Source organism: Euprymna scolopes, chromosome 13 (assembly GCF_053919585.1).
Source record: "Euprymna scolopes isolate OS-2025 chromosome 13, ASM5391958v1, whole genome shotgun sequence".
Classification (NCBI taxonomy): domain Eukaryota; kingdom Metazoa; phylum Mollusca; class Cephalopoda; order Sepiida; family Sepiolidae; genus Euprymna; species Euprymna scolopes.
Genome location: NC_136494.1, coordinates 73,405,174 through 73,432,943, shown reverse-complemented (window position 1 = coordinate 73,432,943; position 27,770 = coordinate 73,405,174). Strand labels below are relative to the sequence as shown.

The 27,770-nt window shown below is 32.3% G+C and overlaps 1 protein-coding gene across 1 annotated transcript; it reads right to left on the bottom strand.

Annotated features, from left to right (window-relative positions):
- Window positions 1–27,770, bottom strand: LOC145292073 (tRNA (guanine(26)-N(2))-dimethyltransferase-like). Its single transcript, XM_080138128.1, has 5 exons — window positions 27,653–27,770; window positions 24,418–25,863; window positions 17,388–17,478; window positions 14,093–14,371; window positions 1–309 (listed from the first exon to the last, which is right to left on the bottom strand). The coding sequence occupies exons 2-5, from the start codon at window positions 25,857–25,859 to the stop codon at window positions 148–150; spliced, it is 1,974 nt and encodes a 657-aa protein (XP_079994254.1). The 5' UTR covers window positions 25,860–25,863; window positions 27,653–27,770; the 3' UTR covers window positions 1–147.

The window sequence follows — 27,770 nt, the reverse complement described above, 5'->3', positions numbered from 1 at the left end:
TTTAATTTTACTTTTCTTTTTTTTTTTAAATATTTTATTTCGATAAAACATTGGATCATTCATGACATGTACAAAAAAAATGGTTTGGTTAATGCCGCCTTTGTCATCCATCAATGTAATATCACACTTTATGACATAAAACCTTAGCTAGGATTCTTTTTCTGTGTCTGCAGATGCTGGCTCACAATCTGACTGCTTTTTACCGTCTGCAAATGCCTCTAGATTATGACTGTAAACGCAACTGTCTCCGTGTTCGCAATGGCCAGCTTTGAACTGCTTACACGGATACATCTTTAAATCACGATCATTCTGAAATATCAAGAAAAATAAACGATTAAGCAACAGACATTGAACGCTACAAAGATATGTATTGGGAGTCATTACTAATACTAGTAACTATTATACTATAGGGATGTTAGTACTGGTTCACATTGTGAACCAGACGTATCTCACCATTCGCTCGGTTTTGGCTGGAACATGATGTCAACAGCCAGATTATGCAGAGTGTTGACAATAAAATCATAACAACGCTACAGAAAAGAAAAAATAGCGAAATAAATAAATGTAAAATGTAGTAATCAAATTAAAAAAAAATCGACCTCCCATAATTTGATGTTTTATTATTTTTTTTTTTTTTAATAATAATAATAACTGTCAAGAAAAGGTTAGAAGTAAAAGTTAATTTTTGGGGGACCAAATAATTTTAAGGGAATGTTTTTAAAAAAAGGGTTCAAAAGAAAATTTTTTTTTTTTGTTTTTCCAAATATATTTTGCCATTTCTTTTTATGTTTTAAAGTTCGTTTTTGTCAAGCAAAACTGGAAACAAAATTTTTTGCTTTTTTTTTTTTCCAAGTATTATTTTAAGTATGTTTTGTAAAAAATATTTTCTTTTTGTTTTTTTTTTTTTAAATTGAAAGAGGTTTTAAAGATTCATTATGTTGGTATTGTTCATAATTTGCATGTAACAACTGTTTTTTTTTTCTTCTTCCAATATTTATCTAAAAGTCGTCTGCTAGGCGTGCATGTAATTGACTGATCAGCATGTTACATCAGATAGTAGTTAAGCCTGAGCTGTTACTCAGCATAATCCAACTGTTGATGTCATGTTCCGGCCAAAACCGAGCGAACGCTGAGACACATCTGGTTCACAATATGCACCAGTACTGAGATATCTATAGGGAGTCATTGTTAATACTAGTAACAATATTACACTGCAACTCCCCCACTCGTCCAAGGAGGAGGTTATGCCTGGGAGAATGTTACCATAATGAACAAATAGATATACCAACACTAGAAAAAAAGAGAATGCAATCCCTAGGAGGATAGTCTTATGACAACGGAACAGATATTACACTAACTCTCATTCCAACAAAGAAAGGAAATAATGCTTGGGAGAACAGTATCGTAATGAACAAACAAATACATCAACACCCCACCCACAAAAAAAAAAAAAAAAAATGCAATATGAGAATGTCTCATGACAACAAAACAGATGTTATACTATCTTCTCTCCTGAACTGAACACTGAAACTAATTATATTAGGCTGAAACGGTATAGTAATTTCTGGCCTTTGGGCTGAGATCCAAATGTAGTATCTGTTCTGATGCTACATTTAAGTTAATTTGTCCTTAGTTAATGTAGGGGAAACCCTTCTATACTAAGGCAATTTTTATTTTTGCCTATTGCCAGAATGCCCCTTTTAGGGGAGCTGGTGTTCCCCCACATTAAAAACGACCTTATTTCACATATTGCTCTTGTGGGGAAACAATTAAATGCCAACAGTATGTGTGTGAAACGGCACTAACACTATTTGGGTTTAACCGACTTCCTCTAAAGGAGGAAGTTCCATGAGAGTATGAAATTCACAAGCAATCTCCAGTCGCATGTATATCCTAGTCAGGCGAGATGACAACGTTACGTTTTTGCAACTCTTGCTGGGGGGGTGTTGACGTCCTCCTACATACAGCGCCTGGAATTCCAAAATTGGTCACCCATTTTAGTAATGACCAGGCTCAGTGTTGCTTAACTTCAATGACCTGACGGGAACCGGTGTGGTCAACATAATTATGCCATATACAACAGTATACTAAACTAAATTGAACATTAAAAGATAGTAATAGTTTAGTTTGCCTTCAGAGTGATACAAATTCTTCATTATTATCTGATGTAATTGTATAGTTCAGCTTCTGACAGATACATAATCTCCATTATCAATAGATAATTATTTGGAGAGAAAGGATCAAATGGCACAATGATACATATTATATTTTTTTCCTTCATGGTACGAAAACAAATCTCTGTTTATTGTTATTGTTATTATCGTCTAACTCCAAAGAAAGAAAAGAAAATAAAGTTGTTTCATTGTTTTATTTATGTAAACTGGAACAGAAAAATTATTCTCCCAGTTCATTCATGCCTTAGTGTAAAGTCTGTTGCACGCTATGTCTATCTCAATACCTGGCTGATGTATAAATTCATCTATCCTGACATTCTCTCTCCAGGTTTTGTTTCTCTCACTTTCTGTCTGTCTTTTCTTCCGTTTATAAGTAAAAGAAAAAAAAAAACTCACTTGATCCATTTTTGACAAACTTATTTGTTTACTAGGTTCTAATTGTTCATTGCCCATTGACTGGTGTCATTAACATTCCAGCTATGCTTAGATGTTGCAACAAAAAAAAAACAATCCTAAATGAATTTTGTTTTAACTATTATTTCAACATTTAATCTTTTAATGATTTTGAGTGTTCATCAGAGATTTATTTTACATTATCTATCTCTCGTTTCAATCTTGTTACACAAATATGTGTTAGTTAACAAATAAATTTTCATACAAACTACCAAAGACAAATGAAACCAATAATCAAACTGTTAGGTTAAAAATAAAATTTTTAAATTTCGGGTTCTTCATTATTTTAGCAAAGTTTAAAAAATCAAAATGTTGAATTTTAAGTGAAACCAATGATATCTACTGAATTGTCATGTTGCAGTAATAAACATATCCAAAAATTATGAGAAACGATAAGGTAGAAAATTAATTATGAATGAAAATAGTTTTTGAAGACAATTAGCAAAAATTGAATTTAAAAAAAAAAAAAATAAATAAACCGGACAGTTCTAATTGTAACAAAAAGGAGGTAAATATTTTCTTAAAACTGAAAATATTCAGCAAAACTTAATTTTCACTAATTGTCTACGAAAACTGTTTTCATTAATAATTAATCATCATGTCACACTAATTGTCATGCCGCACTAATGAAAATATCTAAAAATTAGGAGAAATGATAAGGTAGAAACCTCGTTTTTCGTAATTTTTAGATATTTGCATTAGTGCGGCATGACAATTCAGTAGAGACTATTGGTTTCACTTGAAAATCAATATTTAATTTATGAATTTGGATCAAGTAAAGATTAGATACCCCATAGCAGAAGATGAATACTCGCGAACATTTCAAGTGACACCGGTTGTTCAATATTGACATTGCCGTTCGTTGTTTGTAAACACGTCAAATAGCAGACATGTTTGAATGTTCGCGAGCAAGATTTTTTAAAAAATATATTTACAAAACTTTTTAAGATTTAAAAGAAAAAATATATATTTACAAACATTTTCTTTAATATTAAATATTTACAAAACTTTTAAGTATTTAAAAAAAAACTTTTTTTCTATTTACACAAAACTTTTTAATGTAAGTAAAAAAATGAACGTAAATTTTACAAAATATCTTTAAATAAATGGGTGTCTCTCTGAGTGTGTTTTTTAATATATTTACAGAACGTTTTAATAAAACTAATAATTATTATAACAAAAATTAAAAAAATAAAATAAAAAGAATGAACTATATCAATTACAAAACATTAGAAACTGAGAATTTCAGACGCTAAACAACTTGTATTTAATTTGCCCTTGTGGAGAAGTAAGCAAATAGCAAGTTTTTTTTGGGGGGGGGAGTTTGGTTTTAAATAAAAATCAAAATTATAAAAAGATTTGTATCTTGTGATACTACACTTCATCGTTGCAAAAATAAAAGTTATAAAAGATATGTAGATAAAATATATTTTTTAAATCTCGATTGTTTATACTTGTTGCTTATACTTGTGATTTTATTATGCAAAAAAATTGCCTCGGTCTAGAAGGATTTCTCCTTCAATGACCACCTACATACATCGCACTTTTAAATATTGAATTGTATTAAAAACGCACAAAGAAAGATTTAAAAAAAAAAAAAAATTTAAAAAAAAACACACTGTACATAAAATTAATCTTGGTCGCAAAAGTCCGAACAAGTCAGTTATTTTATATTTGTTTCTGCCATTAAAAAGTTTGGTTATAAAAATTTTATTTAAATTTTTTTTTTAATTATGTATTTTTTAATTGACATCATCCGAAATTCTCCGTTATAATGTCGGTTTATTTATTTGTTTGGTATTATTTTACGACCTGCCCCAGCATAGTATAAACACCCCCAACCACCCCATGTTAAGAACAGCTTTTGAGGTTGGGAGTGTTTATTCTGAAAGCCGTTCTTAACATAGGGAGGTTAGGATGTTTATAATACGCTGGGGCACATTGTAAAAATTTGTCATTTATATTATTATCATTATCATTATTAGTTTTATTAAAAAGTCCTGTAAATTTAAAAAAAAAAGACACCCATTTATTTAAACATATTTTGTTTAAATACGTTTGTTTTATGACTTACATTAAAAAGTTTTGTGTAAATAGAAAAAGGGTTTTTTTTTTAATCCTTAAAAGTTTTGTAAATATTTAATATTAAAAAACATGTTTTGTAAATATATATTTTTCCTTTTAAATCTTAAAAAGTTTTGTAAATATATTTTCAAAAACTCTTGCTCGCGAACATGCGACCATGTCTGCTATTTGACATGTTTACAAACAACCAATGGCAATGTCAAGGTCAAACAACTGGTGTCACTTGAAATGTTCGCCAGTATTCATCTTCTGCTACAGAGCATCTAATCTTTACTTGATCCATGAATTTGACTAACGAAGAAGAACTAAAATCGATTCAGGATGGGAGGTAAATCTTTTATTTAGCTTGTGTCTTTAACATGTATTCCACTAGGTGTGTCAAAAATTTCGTGAAAAATATTGAATAATTCCATCCCCTGTCTTTCCAAGCTTATAACTCCTCGAAAAATGTAATTCAAGCCCTAATTCTTTTTAATTAAAGGAGCAAGGACCAAGGTTTCATTTAAAAAAAAAAAAAAAAAAAAAAAAACGTGTTTTTTAAAAAAAAAAGGTTTTAAACTTCGGACTTTACGGGTAAATTTCTAAAAAAACACTACTTTTTTTTTGCTTTAAATTTAAATATATTATTTATTGATCTTTTATCCTCAATTTGTGATACATAACACTTTGTTGAGTAAATTAATTATTTACTTTTTAATAGACATTTCAAAATGGGAGGCGTGAATTAATTCAACGGCCCTCTTTCATTTTAAGTAAATGGAAATTAGGAAGATAAAAAAGGAACAGCAGTCGTTTGACACCAGTTGAAAGAATGCAATTTGATTGGATAGAGAAATATTGACGTCAATACTATGAAATATTGATAAAATTGAAATTGTTGAAAAAGAATTGGAAAAGAATTTAATAACTAAGTATTTAATAATTAATAGTATTTTTAGAATTAAATTTTTTAAGTTAAGATAAATTTAATTGAAATTATTGTAAAAGAATTTAATAAGTATTTAATGATAGTATAAAAATAATTAATGTAGAAGCATTTTTAAAAGAGTTAAAGTCATTTAAGTAACAATTCAATCGCTGATTTATAGTGAACTATTTTACTTTTATTTTAAATTAAAAAATGTTGCGTAAACAGTTTTCTTTTAATGGTTGCTTCCTGAAATGCGCAAAAAAATTTTTTCACTTTCTTCATATTTATCTCATGGACCTTTTTTTTATCATCTGTGTATTTATTTATTTCTAAAATAATCATTTATTAAAAAAAAAATTTGTTTTCTAATATTGTCAATTTCAATATCGTTTCTTTTTATTATTTCTAATTAATTAAAATTATGCTTAAAAAATTGTTTTTAAAAAATCCTGCATTAATAAAAATCATCTATTAAAAAAAAATTCTGTTTTCTAATATTGTCAATCCATTTTATTTATAAAATGACGTCATAATTTCTCTATCCAATCAATGGCATTCTTTCAATTGGTGTAAGACGACTGCTGTTCCTTTTTTATCTTCCTAATTTCCATTTACTTAAAGTGCAGGAGGGCTAATTCGACCCCCTGTCTTTCCAAGCTTATAACTACTCGAAAAATGTAATTCAAACCCTAATATTTTTTTTTTAAATTTAAGGAGCAAGGACCAAGGTTTCATTTAAAAAAAAAAAACAAAAAAAACAAACATGGTTTTTTAAATAAAAAGGTTTTAAACTTCGGACTTCACAGGTAAATTTCTAAAAAACACTACTTTTTTTTGTTTTAAATTTGAATATATTATTTATTGATCTTCTATCTTCAATTTGTGATATATAAAACTTTGGTGAGTAAATTAATTATTTACTTTTTAATAGACATTTGAAAATGGGAGGCATGGATTTAAAAAAAAAAACGTTTGTCTAAAATATTATATATTCAGTTTATTGGGAAGAGCATAAAATTTCACATTGACCCTGAAAATATCGTATAGAATCAATAGAAAAATTTTGATAGATTTTTAAAGTTTAAAAATTGAAAAATACTGAGCTCGTAAAATTCAATTAATTTCATTACTGTTTTTTTTTTTAAATAAAAAAATAATATTTCTATTACTTTTATACAACTTTAATAGTTTATTTTGGAAGTATAATCCATAAAGAAAATAAACAACCCACTTTTAAAAGAGAAATTATGAGTTTTTTATATTTTATTCGCAGTTTCGTGTTAGGGGTGTCAAAAATTCCTACAAAAATTCTGATACACCTAGTATTCCACTAAGAAACAAGAACATAAATCAGTCATGAGTCGGTATACCTCTCCTAAGAACGTAAGGATTATCCAAAGTATTATCTGGGCTTTACTTTTCCATAGTGTATGAAATAAAGTTATTTGATGGAAATATAGATAACTCGAAAACAATTTATCTTATGCTTAAATTTTGCATAGTGGTTTCTGTCACCAAAGCACATCAGATTTATACATTAAATTTGGAAAAATCAGAGACTGAAATTCAGTCAACATTTTGATCGTGTCTAAAAATTTCAAAGTTATGGTCATATAAAATGCAAAACTTCATTTGCTACAATATGGACCAAGCCACGAATCTACACAATGCAAGAACTGAAGTTCTTGCTGAAAATTACTTTCACTTTTTGTGAACTTGACTTTTGAAAAATCGAAAATTAAAATTTTGACTATGACCAAACTTTTCAAAATCAAGAATCATGGTTATATATGATGTGGAAATTCATTGGTTATAATACGTGGACTAATTTGCAAGTCCCTGTGATGAACAGAAATGAAGTTTAACTTTCATCTTTTCCATGACTTGTACCTAAACATTCCAAAATTAAATCAGTTCTAAGTTAGACCAGAAGTGATATTTTGGCCAAATTTGGTGACAATTTCTTAAGTGATGTGGACACTAGGCTGTATACAAACAGTGACAAGCAAACTCAACCAAGATAAAACCTGTAAAACCAGAGAAATCAAAAAAAGGAACTGAAGAATGCAATCTTGGAAATTGAATTCGATGATACAACAATTATATTTAAAATAAATACGTTGAATTTGATAATATTTAATGACTTTGATGATATTTAAAATAAATATGTTGAATTTGATGAGATTTAATGAATTTGATGATATTTAAAATAAATACGTTGAATTTGATAATCTTTAATGAATTTGATGATATTTAAAATAAATATGTTGAATTTGATATTTAATGAATTTGATGATATTTAAAATAAATACATTGAATTTGATAATATTTAATGAATTTGATGATATTTAAAATAAATACGTTGAATTTGATGATATTTAATGAATTTGATGATATTTAAAATAAATATGTTGAATTTGATGATATTTAATGAATTTGATAATATTTAATGAATTTGATGATATTTAAAATAAATACGTTGAATTTGATGATACAACAATTATATTTAAAATAAATATGTTTTAGATACGTTTGAAGCCAAAACAACGCATTATTACAAAATAAACAAATATTTATTTTGTTTGAAATTCATACTGAAATTTATAAATATATTTCAAAGATACACTTCATCGTCAGTATTTTTTTTTTTTTTGCCATGTTGTTGTTGGAGCATAGAATCAGTAGAATTCCGTTTGTTGTTTTTCCGGCATTTGAAAAGATTACCATAAAAACAACAAACAGACTTCTACTGATTCTATGCTCCAACAACAACACGGCAAAAAAAAAGAAAGACAGACATACTGATGATGAAGTGTATCTTCGAAATATATTTATAAATTTCAATATAAATTTCAAACAAAATAAATGTTTATGTTGTAATAATGCATTGTTTTGGCTTCAAACGTATCTAAAACATATTTATTTTATTCAAACTCAACCAGCGCTTCTATAAAGGAACATAAACCCTAACAATTATATTTGTTGTCTCAAGAGAAAATGGAATGATTGTGTGGATGATGAGAAATATTATTTTAAAGGAATTGAATGTTTTAAGGCCTCGTATTAAGTATTGCACCAAAGTGTTTGCTATAATATGTTGATATGGAAATAATGAGATTGAAAAGATAAATAGTGACAAAATTAGTAAAAAGAGTAAAATAGTGTTACAGCAAAAACTAGAAAAATTAATATTTACTTTTATTAGAAATGAATTACTTGGAAATTTTTTAAATAATGACATTTTTAACTATGGTCCACATTTCTTTCAATATTTCGATTGATCCATCCATCCAGCGCACCCATAGCCGAGATTGAACTCACTACACGAGTTTGTAGCACAATTCAAATCTTGTCGGTAGCTGAATACTTGATGCTTTACTAGGGCTATTAAGGGTATTTTTTTTATGGTAACACGATCACTAGACAGGGTGCCTACCACAGCTTAAGAGAAGGATAGACTACACCAGTTTCTGAACCTGGTATTTTACCTTGCGGTACATACAGCACCTCACCTTCCCGAATGGTCACCTATCTGGTACTGGCCAGGCTCAACATTGCTTAACTTTGGTGATCTGGCAAGAACCGGTGTGTCAACATGATTGTGGCATATAATATTTTGATACATGTTGAAAATACAATTGAATCATTGAAAAAATGAAAATATCAAAATTGAGAAACATTTTTGTGGTATATGTACCTATAATGGAAAGAAAATATCATACACCAAAAATCACATAAATTGATGAAGTCGCTTTATTTTAAGAAAAGGGACATCTATTTTCATGGTTAAATAACAATTTCTTTCTTCTGCCATATTTTGCAAGACAAGGGAGATAATTTCAAATAATTCAAAGATATTATTAATATCGGGGGTGGAGGCGCTACGAATTCTTATTAATTACTTAATGATGTTTTTATTTATAAAAATAAAACTACTTGATCCATTCACTTGATTTTTATGCACAATGTTTTCTTTAGATATCGGGTATGTAAATACTAAAGATTTTGATTTTGATTAGGGGTAGCATGGGGGTGGGGGGTATGGATGAGCACCAATAGATAAGATCCTAGATTTGGATGTGTATTTCCAAGACAGATTTCAAAACAATTCTATTAAGTTTCAGAATTTTTTAGATGATAATTCATAATTTGTATCATTCGAGTTATTTGGACTGCTATTTATATTATGGTTGTTATTTTCACGTTTCAGTTTATATAACCCGCCCCCCCCCCAACTTTCTTCGGGTGCACATTTTCAAAATTGGGAATCTTTGCTTTTGAACTGAACCTTTTACTCAATTCACAAAAGGTAGATTCTTCTCTTTCCATCAGTCATGAACAGGTAGATATTTTTTTTTAGATTAGACTAATTTGTTTTAGGGCATATCAACTGTTTTGGGTTATTTTAATACTGACACCATTAGTTTTTTTTTTTTTTTTGGTAAATGGTTTTTGTATTTGAGGTTCTTGACATTTCCAAATATTTAATAAATACTACTTTTTATATAAATTACTTGACTGAAAACCTGGGTGTGCCAAGTTTGAATCCAGTTTGTTCCACAGTAACACCAAAATACCATCCTGGTTCAACACATTACATCAGTAAATAAATAATTTATAATGCTTGATAACTTTTATTACTTCAAGTTATTTTGCTTGTTATGTTTATTCTATATTACATTCATTTACCTTGTCTTGAATTCAACAGTGTTTTTCTACAAAACTGCATTGCCATGATTTTCAAACAAAACTTGTCAATTATTAATTGCTTGAGAAAATCATTGATAACAGACATATAATACTTAAGACATGGGTCATCCCCTCATCGTATCACAGTGCCAGATATCTCACATTAAATGTATGCAGTGTCAAATTTGCTCTCAAAGATGAGAAAAAAATAACTAAAACCGATTAACAAATTTGAAAATAATTTTTCTAATAGGGGCAGATAACTCTTTTTTATTCAATTTATTTTCCTTATTATATTTATTACTTGCTTAATTTTAATTAACGATGCTTTTTAATAAGAATAACCATCCCAGAAATGGTTTGGCAATACTTTTGTGTCTCCTTATGAAAATTAAAATCAATGAATGATGAAAATGAAGCTTGAGCTTAAAATCTTTATTCCAATTTCAATCAAAATCCATGATCTGGATTTTAGAAAATATCTGAAATTTAAGGCTTTAAACTCAAATTGTCCTAAGATGAAATTGAAATTCAATAAGTTTTATTTATAGGTATTTAATGACTATAGATCAAAATCAATACAAAGCTGAATTTTCACAGAGTGAAACATTCCAATATTATGCCCTTCTCACTAAGAACCCTTTAAAATACTCTAAAGAAACTGAATTTAGGGGAATATTTATTAATTGATGTCTAATACCTATCGTTAAAATTTTAGAAACATCAGGTCTCTGAATTTTCATTAAGAGTTTCCATTCCGTTTTTATCTCTTTGCAGAAAACTAAATTAACTAAATATAGCCCACATTACCATTTCTTATGCCTAAATATGTTCCAAAATTTCATAATGATCAGTTAATTAGTTTAGAAATTAATCCAGTATATATAAATACATAAACATACTTAACCCTTTATGACCTGGTGGTACTAATTTGTTCAGTCGTAAATAAATGAATATAACAGCATAAAGTGGAAATTGAATCAAACACGCCTTGTATATATTAGTTCAGTATCTGGGTAGATGCCAGATACCTCCAGATTACAACTGTCCATTGCTTATATTCAGTATGCAGCCATCTAAAATTAACAATAAATATATTTTTAATCATCTACATCGTAATTCAGGCCATAAAGGCTTAACTATATACAAATAGAAGTCATTGCAGAAATTTAATAGCAACAAAGACAATGCTTAACTTTGTTTTATTTATAACTTATAAAATTATAAAAATTAAAAATAATGTTATGTTGTGGTCATGTTATGTTCCTGGTCACGGCACCAAAAAGATGTATGTACGTTGTGAGGTGGTGTTCATATATGTTGTGACTGTATGTCGTTTTACTAAATGTCTATATAGTAGTGGCTTCTTCACTATCTGAACTCTGTTATCGTCTTGCAGTCTATGTCCAGTAATCGTCTAATTGTGTTGCGTGCATGTGTGCATGTTGCATAACAAACACATGTATTTCGACATACCTCAACTTTTTAAGTGCGTCATTGTTCTTTTGATCCACCTGGGAATTTCACCCTTCTTAGAAGGAGGCTGAAAACTGAACGAATGCATTTCAACTCCAGGACAATAGTTGGTTTTATATAGTTTTTTTTTATAACTTCCAAGGTGTCGATCACAGAAGAATGGAAAGTGAATATCTTTGCTTGAGTGGTTAATTCTTGTCTCCAATTTTGAGACATGTCAGTTCCCTCCCAAGAGGAAGGGAAGGAGACAACCATTAACCCATCCGCTCTTCTCAACGCCCGAATTCCAACTTGACTATGTCCAGCCAACCTGAAGACGTAATAATAAACACATCCTTCTGGTCAGCTATTTTTAGAGCTTCTGGTGCAACTTGTCTATTTTACACCTCAATATGTTTTGACAACTTTTATCAAAATATAGCTCCACATCTCATCTCGTTTACCTCGCCAGTTAGATAGATAGCTAGATTGAGATAAATAGATAGATAGCTACATCGATAAATAGACATGCAACAGATAATTTCTCTTCTGTTCAACAACTATATAACAATAATATAAATGTTAATATGTAGATATCCTCATTCATTCCCAGATAACATTGGATGTGTTTGCTAGTTCATACATTTACTGAAGGTTTCAAAAAGATGTAGACAAACTTTGAACAATTGTACAATTATATAATAATCATAAGTATATACATTCACTACATTCATTGCTCAACACAATTTTGAGGAGATTATGCTTACATCTGTAGTACAAATGTAAACAAAGATCTATCATAAAGTTGAAGAATGAATTATTTGTCCAAATTCAGCTTTCTCTAACTGTACAGCTCAGTAGTCAAAGACAAAACCCACACTAAAGGGATCCTCTTTTGGAGATACCAGTTTGAATTTAGCATGAGACCCATTTTCCCTTTGTGGTTTTCTTTCTTTATTCTCAGCTGCATACATTAAATCAGTGTTTTCCAAAATGAATGACATTGCTTTGGTTTGGAGGTGAGTGGGGAAGAGCAGTGTAGTGTTAAGAGAATTTCAAGTTCTCTTCGGGAAAATTTCAAAAAACAAAAAGAATTTTTAAGATAATGATATACATACGTCTTGTTTTTTCTACCTACAAACTCTAATAACATAAGCTTTATTAATAAACTAATACCTTAATATAATAAATGGCATTTATTAAAAAGGTATGAATACATTAATAATTGTAAGTACCTACTTTAATCTTTAATTTATAAATAGCTTTTCAGAAATTTTACCCAACTTAATCAGCTTTATTTCTTAGAAATTACAGTTATTTCCCTTAGACTTTTGTTTCCTCACATCAGTTAAACTTAATAGATGATGAGATGTTGATGTAATTATCTCCCCTTGAATTAGAATCTCTTCAAACAATGAAACAATTTGGAAAATTCCGAAATCATTTTATTCACTGGAAAGTTGTTGAAAGATATGAATTTTGATTTTCCTTAAATATACCTTCACTCATTTATTTTGCTTAATCCCAGCAAATTTATTCAATTGACAAACTTTTGGGCATTTTTTTTTAAATCTATTTTAAATGTGCTTTCCTGGTGAGAGGGAAACTGTATTTCTTTCTTTAATCTGCTTTATTATTGAGAGCAGGTTAATTTGCTTTTTGTCGACCCATTGAAATAGTTGTAAAGATCAGGTTTCATTGGAAGCATTTACTTTTAAAGTTTGGCTTAAATATTATTTAAATATTTGACTTCATATAGATATTGTAGTGAAACTAAACCATAATAGTGAAATTCGAAATTTATTAATATTGAATTTCAAGGCAAACCAATGGTCTCTACATAATTGTTATGTTACAGTAATTAACATATTCAAAAATTACCAAAAAATGATAACATAGAAAAAAAAAATTATTAAAGAAAACATTTTTTGAAGAAAATTAGCGAAAATAAAATATTTGGTTAAAAAGAAATCACCAGAAATTTCAAAAGGGAGGTAAGTAGCTATTGCGAATTTTGTAATAAATTATGCATTTTGCCTTGTTTTTAATATAACTGAGTTACTTACCTTGTTATTATGTCACATCTTCTTAAAGAAATATGGTGACGGGTTTTTACGATTAAAATTGAAAGCTCATGATTTTTGTTTTAATAATGTGGTAATATTTAAATACTTCTGACATGCCATTTGGGTAGACATCATTGCTTTTAAATGAACTTTTAAATGAACTTAACAAAAAAAATCAGGAGATAGCATCATTTTTGTTAAATCAAATTTTTTTTTTCCAAATTTCTCTATTATAGTGTAGTTTCGCCGATATTGCTTACCTTTTCTCGTTTACGTTTTTTGTTCTTCTCTTTCTTCGATTCTGGAGATGACTCCTTGGTTTGCACAGCTCGGGCTCGAGGCCGCGGACCCCAACATGGTTCAGGATTGATTTGCCAACGAAGCATACCTTGCTTACGAGAAGGAGGGTTGGCATCTGGATGAATCTCAAACGAAATGTTATGTTTCGGTTCTCGGGCTATTATGGCTTTGACGACACTCCCTTCCTGCAAACGGGATTCCTTCAGCGGGTGATCTTTAATCCATGCACGCATAACATCCTGTGGAAAAAAGACGGATACCAAATCTCCATCAGTAATAGAAGTACAAATAGTCTATTAATAAAAGTAATAGTATAGTTTTGAGTTTCGGCTTTAGGCAAACGTGCCAATTCTTCAAAAGTAATAGAGTTGTTTGTTATGCTTTTTCTGAACTCTCTTTTTTTCCTATCTTGTCAATTTCATCATTAAAAAAACAAATCAAACTTATATTTCATCATTAGACAAAACAAAATACAAAAAGTATTTTTTAAATATTTCTCCTTGGAAGTGGTTACTTTATCATTAAGTTATAATTTTTTAAGTTTTTAACTACTAGACTGCCCAATCTTGCCCAGTCATAAAATATGCTTAAATATATTTTAATTCATGCACATTTATTATTTACTAGCTGGACCCGTAAAAATTTCACGTTTTCTTTTCTTTTTTTTTTTTCATACACATTATCCCATCACATATCCGTACCTTGAAACATTTACATTAACCCTTTACTGCCCTGGCCGACGAATTCACCCTGTGTACTATTTTTTTAAAATAGTAAATGAAGAGTACGGTAGGTAAAATGTATGTAAATATGTATATACCAAAATCACGATATTAGTGCTCCAAATATTCTCAATAAATACATCTTACATTGGGGACAAAAATTGAACATTTATTTGTTTTTTTTCATTGTTTATTTTTCTTTACATTTGTTTGAGAGAGAGAGAGAGAGAGGATAGATAGATAGATAGATAGATAGACACACAGAGTGTGAGAGAGATAGAGAGAGAGAGAGGGAGAGAGAGAGAGAAACGCAGTTTTCGTTAATTAAAAATATTCTCGCAACTACGACTGATTGCTGTTAGATATAAACAAAGCCAAGAGGATAGAGAGGGAGGGGGAGAGAGGGGGGAGATAGAGGAGTGAGAGGGGAAGAGAGAGAGAGGGGGGAGATAGATGGGGGGAGGGAAGAGAAAAAAAAAAAAAAAGTAGTTTGGCCATCAGAGTTTCTGTTTGGCTTTTTTTTTCAAGTTCGGCCCTTTTCTGTACGCACGCTCAGGCAGAGAGAGAGATAGATAGATAGATAGATAGAGAGAGAGAGAGAGAGAGAGAGAGAGAGAGAAACGCGGTCTTCGTTAATTAAAAATATTTTAAAATCTGTTTACACAGTTACTTACTAAATGTTTATATTTGAAAGTCAACAACTTCGATATAGTCAATTTTCCTTTAATTTCCAATTTGGCTTTTTGTTAGCCTTTTTTACTTCAAAAATGTGCCTGCGCTTTTAAATTTGGCCTTCTTTGCTTTTTTTTCTGAAAAATTTGGCTTCAAATAATTATAATAATAATAATAAGAGAGAGAGACAGCAGACAGAGAGAGAGGGGGAGAAAGAGAGACCGCCGTATGCTACTACTAAATTTTCATTTGTGTATGTGCTTATACATTTGTTTAATGATATAGAGGGAGACAGAGACAGCGAGCGAGAGAGAGAGCGAATGATGGTTTCACAATATATCTTTACTCCTACTACATTTAACGTTTTTCTTTTTTTCTCTCTCTCCCTTGAGCGTTCTCTTTTTTTCTCTGCCTGCCTTCAGCGTTTTACATTAGCCTTCGTTTGATGTGTATTCCGCTAATCCAGGAACGAAACATGAAATATTTTTCTAAAAATATATGTTTACTCCTACAACATTAAATTTCATGAAAAAAAACCTCCCACTCTCTCCTCTAGGCGTTGTTTATATTTAAGAGAGAGACAGACAGAGAGAGAATGATGGTTTCGCAATATATTTGTACTACTACTACTACAGTAAATTTCATGAAAAAAAGTTTTAATAGGAGAAAGGTATATATTTACATGTGTGGTTAAATTATCTCCACCGGCACGGTTTTCGGCGGATCTAGGTGGACCCGTGTAAATTTCACGGTTTTTTTGTTTCTTTTGTTTTTCTCTCTCTCCCTTGAGCGTTCACTTTTTTTCTCTCTCTGCCTTGAGGGTTCCATTTTTCTCTCTCTGCCAGGGTTGGCAGACGATAATAATTATTCGAAGCCAAATTTTTTCAGAAAAAAAAGCCAAAAAGGCCAAATCCAAAAGCGCAGGCACATTTTTTTAAGTAAAAAAGGCCAACAGAAAGCCAAATTGAAAACTACAGAAAAATTGACTATATTGAAGTTGTTGACTTTTAAATATAAACATTTAGTAAATAACTGTGGAAACAGATTTTTAAATATTTTTAATTAACGAAGACTCTCTAAGTATGAGGATCGAACCCAAATCGTTGAGGCAAAGTTGTAAATTAAAGTGTGAAAAAAAAAAAGTGCAACGTTAACGATTGCCCCACCGCGAGATGCTAACGGAAACACGTTTGAATTTATTTAATTACTTGGATTTAGCAGGTGCCCGTTTTAAGGAGTTAATGAGGTCAAGTTTGACTGCGGGATAGTATTCATTTACTGCTGAACGCTCCCCCCCCCCAAGATGTTATAGGAAAAAGACTAACCCACATGCGGCGAGCGACAAATATTGAATATTTATCTTCCCAAAATCGAGCAAATTAAATAGACAGGCGAGCTTCGTTGTTAACTGTGAGATATTACGATTTATATGTGATATATAAAGTTTTAAAAAGTCATGAAGCGAGCGACCGCTTCTCTGAAAAAAGCCTTTTGTTGACATACAGAAAAAGCAGACACACACACATACATACATTTTCGCTTTTATATTTATAGATCACACTCCACTTCTTATGGTTCAGTCTTTTCAATCTGTGCAGACTTATCTATTCACTTTTTTCTTAAAATTTAAGGCATCTATGTTTCTGCAATGGTTTATCCACATGACCATACCAGTGTAATTGATTCATTCGTATGATAAACTATGCTGGAGAAGTGTTTCAGCAAATCCTCTATACTGATGTGTTGGGTTTGGTCAGCTTTCACAGTGCTGATCTATCTGATCATGGATATGTAGGTTAGGCAAGAGAAGGCTGAGTGAGAGCTCAGCATACACAAGCACATATCATGACACAATACTTACCCAAATGAATTCAGCTGGGGCATCAGTCTTGTGAGAGTTTTTAGCGCAATGCGACAAGGAAACTCTGTAGCCTCCATTTAGAATTGCTGACCTGAAAACAAGAAACAAACATTTTTTTTTTTAATAAATTTTCATATAAACAGTGTAAAAAGTTAATCCAAGAAAAGTTATAAAGTCATCCCTTTTTTTTTTTTGTTTGCTTGTTTTTTTTTTATTTTCATTTTTAAAATTAAACTTGAGGCATGCTTCTTTTTCTCATATCAACCCTTTGTGGGTTATTTAATGCCGAATCCAGTTATTTTGGGAATAGTATCGATGTTGTATCCAGTAATTTTATAAGATTTTTATTCTTCAAGCTCCTTGTATTTTCAATCATTAGTTCGTAGCTTTTGATTTGGTTGTTTTATAGTGGATTTTGTCATTTTTATTCTCTGCCTTGCAGAATATAATTGGGTTTTGCAATGGGAGGGGGAAAAGGGTTACAGTATTATTAAGTCCTGTATTATGAATGTAGTTATATTGTTGATAGTGTTTTATATTCAAATTGTCCTCATTCTTAAGGAAGGTTTCTTGGAGATAAATAACCAAAGGATTAAATTTGATTTGCAATAATAAAATTTCATTGTAATTTGCCTTCAAACCACTGCAATTCCATTGGATTTTCTTGTAATTCATGAGGATTTTTTTTTTGGTTTGAGGAGTAATTTCAGTTTCCATGCCTTCTAATTCCGTAAATCTATTTGTAGTAGTATGAGTGGCTTCTGTTTGTGGTAATTTCTTTATATTATTTTGTTTTTTGGTAGATGTATTTTTTGTTTGTTTTTCAAGTGTTTGCTTTTCAAATGGTGACCTGTGTGGTCTTTCTTTTAACTGATTTTGTTTTACCTTAGTTTCATCTTTTTCAGCATCTGCATGACGTACTGGTGATTTTTGTGGTCTTTCTTTTGATCGACTTTATTTTCTTGGATGTTCTGATTTTGGTTGAGAATTTGTTTTATTGGTAACATTAGTTGATGATTTAATGGGATGATTAATTTTTGATGATATGTTCAGTTTGATTTCATTTATAAATTTGGGCCAGTCGTTTGGTCCCAATTGTAACAATTTGTTTATTAGTATTTCATATTTGGAGTCTTAGTGATGTTGGATGATATAAAACTTGAGGTGATATGAGAGTACGTCTTTTCCTTCATGTATCCCTCTACTATTTTCCTGGCTTCGAGGAAGGAGATGTTTTTGGTATGTTTTATTGACACTACTTCCTTTTCTTTCTTCCAGATTCAGTATGCTCTAGCATAAGCAGGATGTTTTTTTCCACAATTTGCACATTTGCAATCAAGATTGCAGTCATTGACAGTGTGGTCTGGATCTTTCTGGCCACATCTGCCGCACACTGCTCTTCCCCTACATGCATCCTCATGGTGCCCAAACTTCTGGCATTTAAAGTACCAAAGTGGGTTTGGTATAAATGGTTCTACTTTTTCAACGTTGAACCCAATTTTGATTTCTTTGGAGATAGTGGCTCTATCGAACTGCATAATATAAGTGTTCGTATGTATAGTCTGATTCTCTTTTTTTTATTGTAATTCTTTTAACGTTTATTACTCCTTGGTTTTTAAGTTCTTTTGTTATCTCTTCAGTAGTGCACATTGATAGGTCTTTCGATTTTACTACACCTTTGAATGTATTCAGATTCTTGTGTGGATAAGTTTTGATATTTATGTTGTGGAAAGTTTTCATTCCTAGGAGAAAAGTGGCATGTTTTTCTCTTTCTACTTCCACCAGTAGGGTTTTATTTTTTAAAGTTTTTACATTTTTGGGGGTAATACATGCTGATATAATTTTATGTATATTAAACGGTGATAAGTCAGTTATTTTGGTTTCTTTGGTGGATTCCAATACAATAAATTTTGAGGATGTTTGATGTAGTTCATTATCTGAACTATCCGAATTGACGTGTTGGCGCTTGGAGTTTTTATACTTGGCCATATATATATATATATATATATATTATATTAAATTCATTGTTTATGCTCCTCACCCACCTCGGAGTCCAATATTGGGGCATGTTAAGGGGGAAACCCATTCGCCTTGTCATGCCAGGGCTACATAAACAGTATACATGTTCCAAATGGGAGCCCTGAGCACCCATAATTCTTTAGTTACACAATCCAAGTCATCTGTGGTATCTTCCGGCACTATACAGCCATGTCATGACTTTAATCATTTGGCACATTTGACCCTAGCCACCGCCTTCTAATACATGGAAAAGAGGGGAAAATATGCATATAGTTTATAGTGGTACAGGGTAGAACTGTATTTGTTACGATTTAGAGGAAATTGATAGAAAAGTAGATGTGTTAGGGCTTGACGTAACTAGCTGATTGATTGGATCAAGCCCCTCCGACCGCCCATCTAGCCTTGTACGAGGCCAAAGTGGAGTGTTGCAACTGATATCTTTAATTTCCCTAGATATCAGTTGCTCAGCCACCAGGATCCTTTTTCGAGTCATTACAGGTCGCCACCCATGGTCAACAGGTGGCCACTTTGAGAGGCTTTTACTCTCTGCAGGGGGACAGTCGGTGTATTTTAATGCCCCACTGACGGGGTTGGGAAGTAGGGAAGGGAAAAAAAAAAAGGAAACGGAAGGAGAAAGGGGAAGGGGGCTGTTGTTTTTGTTTTTTGGTTTATGCAGAACATAATTAAGTTACAAAAGAGAATAGAAAACAAAAACAAAACTTTAATGTAGGTGCATTTCGTCTCAGGAAGCCAATAGACAGCCTGATCTGGTAGCACCAGAGTCGTGATTTCAAAAGTAAAAAAAAAGTATTTGGGTGCCATCAGCTAGAATCAAAACTGGAAGCAAAACTGTAGCATTCAAAGTTGGTGACGTTACCACTGTATCAACGTGACATGCATATGAACTGATTAAAAATAAACTCAGATAAATGTACAAAATATATAACGATTTTTTTCAATTTTAACCCAACTTGGACCCCTCAAAAACTATTTTAACCAGCTAAAGACACAGAAAAGAACGGTCTATAAAAAAAAAAAAAACAATTATTTGAGGCCCCTAGCGCCTCTGCAACTTTTAATCTCGGAAGTGATAGAGTTTGAAAATATGGAGACAGACAGACATAGCAAGTTTTATAAATTAGATTAAGCCCTTACAAAATTGCTTCCCTGTGAGCTACAGCAGGGTGAGTTTTAAATTAAAGGCCAACAAATACTTTTCCTAATAAATAATCAAATTTTGTTCATTCCATTCATTATTTTTCAATCCTTTCATCATATTCTTCCTCGCTCAACTGACAATCAATTCATCTCATCAACCCTTATTCTCGAGTAATAATAATAATAATAATAATATAACCCATTTAATATAAAAAATTTAAAAATAAAAAGTAATAGATTTCTAAGATAACATTTATGTCAAAGATATTGTCAATCATTCAGCTATGATGTTGATGCACTAGTTTTCATAAAATAACCAATTGGAGTCGGGAAAGTATTTATGTGATTAACCATTTGATGGTTGGTTGGTTGGTTGTTTTACGGCATATCAACCCTTTTCGGGTTATTTAATGCCGAATCCAAAGATTTTGAAGAAAATTTTTTTTAATAGAATATATTTGTTGTTTTCATGTCGGTTTCTATTATAACCCATAGTTGGGACCCTAACAGGTACTACCACTCCGGGTCAGAGTGGACCTGGGAGCAATGGTAATTAAAGGGTGGCTCCACACTCCCCAAAGCCCACAAGCTGGGGCCCTCACCACTGGATATAGTTTAAGGTCATATCCAGGACCCCCATTGAGGGACTTTTACCCTCTGCAGGGGGGCAGTCGGCGTATTCTAATGCCCCACCGACAGGGCCATTAACCATTTGAGAATACCAGGTGATGTATGTAAAAACCGGTCCTTATGATCTTGAAAGTTGAGGACAGACTAGCAACCTGAAAGTATAACAAAGAGTACTGTGGCATTTACTGTAATGTGCACTAACAAGACACTGACCGGTGATGACAGATTGATTTCATATTTCCAGAGTTCATGCAGATTTTCAATGTTCATTTTCAAGGACTTTTCAAGTCTTTTTTCAAACAAAATTCAAGTTTCAAAAACAAAATTTGATACATAAAGAATAACATAATAAATAAAAATACTAATATTTTAATTAATATTTAAAAATTATTTTAATAGTATTTACTTTGATTTTGAATTTAAGTTCAGCTCTATCCTTAAAATACATGAATAATGTCGAGTAGTTGTATGATAAAAGGGCGTAACTCTTGTACCGACAATACCGGAAATAATAATATGCAATTTCAGAATTATTTTGATTTTATTCTTAATTTTTAATATAGGGTGACTCCTAAAAAAACGGGCCCCAACTCTAATTAGGCCCCGTTTCTTAGTGTTTTGTCTGAATGAAATAAAACTTTGGTCATAACTAGTTTATTATATTCAAAACATCACATCAAAACACTAGGGTCTTTGGCCTTTTTTTCCCCCGTTAACTGTAAAATACTCACAAAAACAATTGAATGTCCTGTTTTTTTTGGGGTCACCCTGTATTAAAAAACAATATTTTTATAGTATTCTAATTAATATTTTAAAAATAATAATTTAATAGTATTTATTTCAATTTTATTATTTAATTTTTTTAAATTTTATTATTTATTAATTTTTTTTTTGTTTGTTTAAATTTTATGGCATCCGACTTATTCACTTCTTCAATTTGCATGGACATTTTGAACATCTGCGAGTGCATTATAATAATTAATCTTTTAAAAATTTATTGTAACGTAGTACACATGCTTACACATGAAGACCCAACACGTTGTAGCAGAGTATGTAACAAGGAACAACGGACAAGTAATAACTTCTTTTTTATTTTTTGGAACAATGACATTTATTTTCTTATTCTCCCGCCATGTGCGACTTCCCGTTATGTGACTGACATTTTTTTTTTTTTTTTTTTCTTACACAGTGATCACCACTTATCAAGGCCCGGAAGCCACTCAGGGATAAGGGTTATTGCAAGTACATTATGTTAGTGTGAAGATTTGATGAAGTGTTTACTTAAGGGGGCGGTTCATTAGGAATTTGTTAACGTTTTTCATCACCCACGTATCCTCTAATGTGCTCTCTCTTCTTTTTATAATCTTTTTCTTTATCCTTACGGCGACGTCATTTCACATTTTGTATGCATTTGCACATCCGCACACTCTTGCATATGAAAGTTATTCTTTGTAAAAAATAAATCACCATTTGACAATTTTCTCATTTTCTAGCGACCACCCTAGAATATATCAACAGACGTAATAATTAAGGCTAGGACAACAGCATATTCTTTTCATTGTTTTGACCCTCGAGTGTGTATCCGTTGATATCGTATATGCTTTTATATAGAGTGATGTGGTTCTCGATTGATTAACTGTGCCGGATATATAATCGTGAGTCAAAACAATGAAAAGAATATGCTGTTGTCATAGCCCTAGTGATACTACAGTTTAAGCTTCAGACACACAGATACCAAATCTCCATTAAAAATAGAGATGCTCATAAGATGAAAGATAAAAGATCAGCTACATATATTTATTTTTGCACTGGAATAAGATTAGACATTCTTATGAGTAGATAACATATCAGTGTAGTAGTTTAAAAAAAGGGAGCCTTTGGGTTGCCTTTCACTATGATTTAACTTACTTTCTGCTATGACTAAAGAAGAATTCAAGGGAAAAGAAACTATATCTTTGGTCGTTAAGTAGCATCTGTTAAGAACAATTTACCATATAATTTCTGTGTTCGCCAATGAGGCAAACAGGTTTTAAATGAGCCTCAGCTTGGTGTCATGACAACAGAAAAAAATACCATACTACTTTCTCCTCCTCCTTAAAACCGAGCATTGAAAGATAGCACAATAGTACATTTACAGAAGTCATAGTATAGTTCGGCTTCAGACAGATGCCAAACCTCCATTAGTAATCGCTATTTATATAAAGTTAGGTATCTGTAAATGTGCTATGTAGGGTGGAAAGATAAAATTGTCGCCATAGAAAAGACTACATGATTCCATTTCCATTTGATGAAAACCGGTTTTCTGTTTTTGTTGCAGACCATCTACTAGTTGGCCAGTTGTGTACAAATCCCAACAGCAATAGGAACCTTCTATCATATCTGAAAGTGACACAATGTTCAACAAGAAAGATCGGAAATACGCCACTGAAAACAGGCGTTGTAACTCATGCTTCCTAACGATCCAAGTTATGACAACAGGACCATTGCCAGCACCCTCAAAATGTATCACTGGATTGCCACAAATAACAGGGACATGCCCAAGATGATGAAAACAAAGTTACCGGTCTTGAGTGTGGTTTCAAGTGAGGGTCACATCACGCCACCTCACATCTTCAAAGTCGGCTTGAAAGTCAACACCAAAATGTATCTGGATGTGCTAAAGAGTGTGATGATTCCTTATTGTAATCAGGTGTCCGCTGGCAGATTCTGGGTGTGGCAGCAGAACTCAGTGCTAGCCTACAAGTCCAAAGAGACCCAGGCTTGGATTCAGTAGGAGTGATAAGATATTGTACCCTTCTCTCACTGCCCCCCCCCCTTACTCCCCCGATCCAAACCCACTGAACTACTTTGTTTGGTCATACTTCACCAACATGACCTCCCACAACACCAAAGCCATCCTGATCGCAGCCATCCGCCAAGTATTTGCATAGCTTCCACCAGCACTTGCGGAAAAGGCACACTCCCAGTTCCATACCTGTATCAAGGCAGTGATTGAGTCTGAAGGCGGCTACATTGAATAAATGTCAGCTCTACTACATAATCAAGTTACACGAATTAATTTTTTTCAATAAAAACTTTAAAATAAAGCTGTAGTGTTGTTTTCTTTAGAGCGACAACTTTATCGTTCCACCCTGTATGTACTAAACGAATTGGTCATTAAAGATTTTTGAACAAAACTAGACAAACGTACTAAATAAGCACATGAATATTATAAACAACCTACCTTAATTGCAGCAAACTTGGTGCAACACAATGAAGTCTATCACAAATCCCATCACCAATATAGTAGAGCGGAACGTCAGGGAGTTCTTCGTAAGCCATAGAGAGCATACCCAAGAGGCGGTCCTTTGTGTTCAGTTTCAAATCCTCATTCTCCAGCGATGAAATAACTTTATGCAAGAAATCCTTATCATGTAATGAATCAGCCCAAATTGGTCCCCCAACATTGAGACGCGACCCACAGTGATCACACACTTGCCCAACAGGGGGACCTGTTGCTGGTACATATTTGAAATTATTTCCCTTTGTTGGCACTTTTTCTCCAAGTGGCTGCAGAGAGAAGCTGCCGCAGCCAACACAATGGTAGACGAGTGCTAGCTTTGTAACAGACTCCTTCACCTTGCTCTGACCCTTAAAGATGCGTACGAAGACACGCATGTAAAAGTCTGCACTGATCGAGACGAGGGGCTGGATGTAGCGAGAATAGGCATTGGCATGCGTCTCGATGGCCTGAAGAATAATCCGAAGGCCCATCTCATGGCAGAAGTTAGCCCGTAGAGACATACCCCGATATTTGGAGAAACAGGTTTCGGGAGCATTGCCGCAGAGGATGGCAGTGTCGGTACAGGTGATACATAAAAGGCCTCCATCCGACACCGACTGAACAGCCCCATCAAGAAATCGGGCGGGGCTTCCGTAAGGGTCAAGATCAATCACATCAAACCGATCTTCATAGTTACGATTTGAGTACATTACCATTGATACATCACCATAATTAGCCGTCACCAAACCTTCCAATTTGTTCTTTTCAATGTTTTTCTGAATATACATGACAGCATTTCTATCAAAATCGTTGGCAATTATCTCCCTTACACCAGGAACTTCCAATCCAAAACGGACAGAGCGGAGACCGGATGCTGACAAGCCTTCAAGAATACGAATACCATTCTTACACATCTTTCCAGCTTCCAGGGTCACCGGTTCTTCAGTAAAACCGTTTTCAACTGGAAGCTGATTAGAAACAGTGTTGGGAGGATTGGTGCTATCGTCTTTGATATCTTCTGGGGCAGTGTCAGCACTAGCCGTAGTCGTATCTTTCTGGAGACGAAGATGCACAGCCCGAACCTGTTTCTGGTGCAGCGGTTCATGATAGTACTGTCGGGAAAATTCAGATATCACAGCAACAGTCAAGTCTCTGTTGAATTCTTGGACTGGATTATAGAAAACCGATTTGGGTTGTAAGACTTGAGCTTTTCCTTCCAATACAATATTAACGTCTTGTGGGGATTCCTCACAAGCCTGGGCTGACATGCACTCTTGTGGTGTGACAGGAGTTAAGGATGATGATGCCATTCTATACAATTTTGGTAAAAACACAATGAGGTTGGTAATGCGATGATGAGGACTACTAGATGCTAATTGGAATAATCTGTACAAGGCAACCATCAAACTGAAATACATAGAAAAAAAAAGAGAGAGAATTGTTATTAATATCTATAATGTTTTTCAAAATCTTTTTTTTTTTTCTTACAAACTTGAACCTACATTTAAATCTTTGTGGCACATTTAATTATCTATATACTACAGAGTAGTACGTAGAAAAGCAGGAAATTTGATGGTAACAAATTTTAGGTTATCTGGCATATTTCTCAAGGCATTTCATTGTTGCATTACTTCCGTCATTTTCCAGACAGTGACAGCTGATTTAGTGTCCCCGACGAAACATATTTCAACAGGTATTTTAATTAAAGGAATTTATCACATATTTAATTATGGAGACATTCTTAGACGAATTATTAGTACCAGTATATTTTCATATGTTTTCGTATTTACAAAATTTTATTGGAGGAGGGGTTGTATTTGGAGAGTCTTGTCCGTACAAAGATAGTTTTTTTTTTTTATGACAATCCCCTTCATCTAGCACTATAAATAAATAACTTTTCTTGTGCGGACGGGACTATTCAATGGCGATCCTTCACCTCCCAAAATATAAATAAAAAAATAAGGTTGACTTTTCAAAAACGAGGCAGGATGGACTTGTTTTTCTTGTAAACAACAATATTCAAAAGTGAATTTCTAAGCAAAACATCAGAAAATGAAGGTCTCAATATGAGACAATTTACCGGCGACAATTTTAAATGTTACATTCATTCAAAACAGACCCGAATACCACTAAAGATCAATTTTTTAATTGTAAGTCTTCATTTGGTCTGCTAGGCCACAAATACATATTTTGGTTTATAGAAGAACCAAATTGAATAATATGGGGATGAACTTATGGATACTAAAGTGTATCAGTACTTATTCACTTTTGATTACTGTACTGAAGTAATAACGTTATTTTGAAAGCCATTCTTAATATGGAGAGGGGAGGGTGTTTTGTAACTATTGTGCTTCCACCTAATAATTTAATTTTAAAAAAGGGGGGAAATGCATTGGGGGGGGCAAGACAGTCAATGTGCCCTGGTTGTCTAACCTGCAAAGGGTATTTATTCCGAAAGCCGTTCTTAACATGGGGAGGTTGGGGGGTGTTTATTCCGAAAGGCTTTTTTTTATTATTTTCAACCTCCTCGTAATCTAAGTCTTTGGGTGGTCCCCCAGTGCACTTTCACAAAAAAAGGGGGGGGGGGGTACTTGTGCACTTTTGCCACCATGCTGAAATAATAACGTTGTTATCTTGAAAGTCATTTTTAACATGGGAGGGGAGGATGTTTTGTAACTATCGTGCTTCCATCTAACAATTTAATAGAAAAAAGATCGTGAAACTTGAATTCAATCTGAAAAAAAAAAAAAACTATTTAAAAATAGCGCGGTAACAAAAGTGCATAAGCACCAGTATATCGTGACCAACAAATTGACTGGGTCGAGTCTTAGTCCAGTTTTGCAACGGAAGAAATCTTCCTTGAAATAAAATCTCAACTCCAGTTTAAAAACAATATAGGTTTATTTTTTACCCTTGTAAGGTTAAGCCGTAGCGAAATACAGATAGTAGTCATAAAAAAGATAATATCTGTCATTAAAAGAGCCCTTGGATATAAATTTAAATCGAAATGAAATCAAGTCTTCAAAAATAAGAAACCAAACATGGACAAACAGATCAAATATATAATGCTGTCATATATCGAAGAAGCGATAACCAGTTTGATGATTAATATAAAATAATAATGAGAATAAAAACAAGACAAATGGTGGGGAGGGAGCAAACGATATGAAAATAAAAGAAATTAAATAAAGATTACCTCGTTCATAATTCAGTAAACACATGGCGTATTCGATCGGTGCCATGATATTAAGTAGCCGGTGTAAAGCCAAAACAGTTATCCTAGATTTGTTATTCCGTATTCACTAGCGAACAAG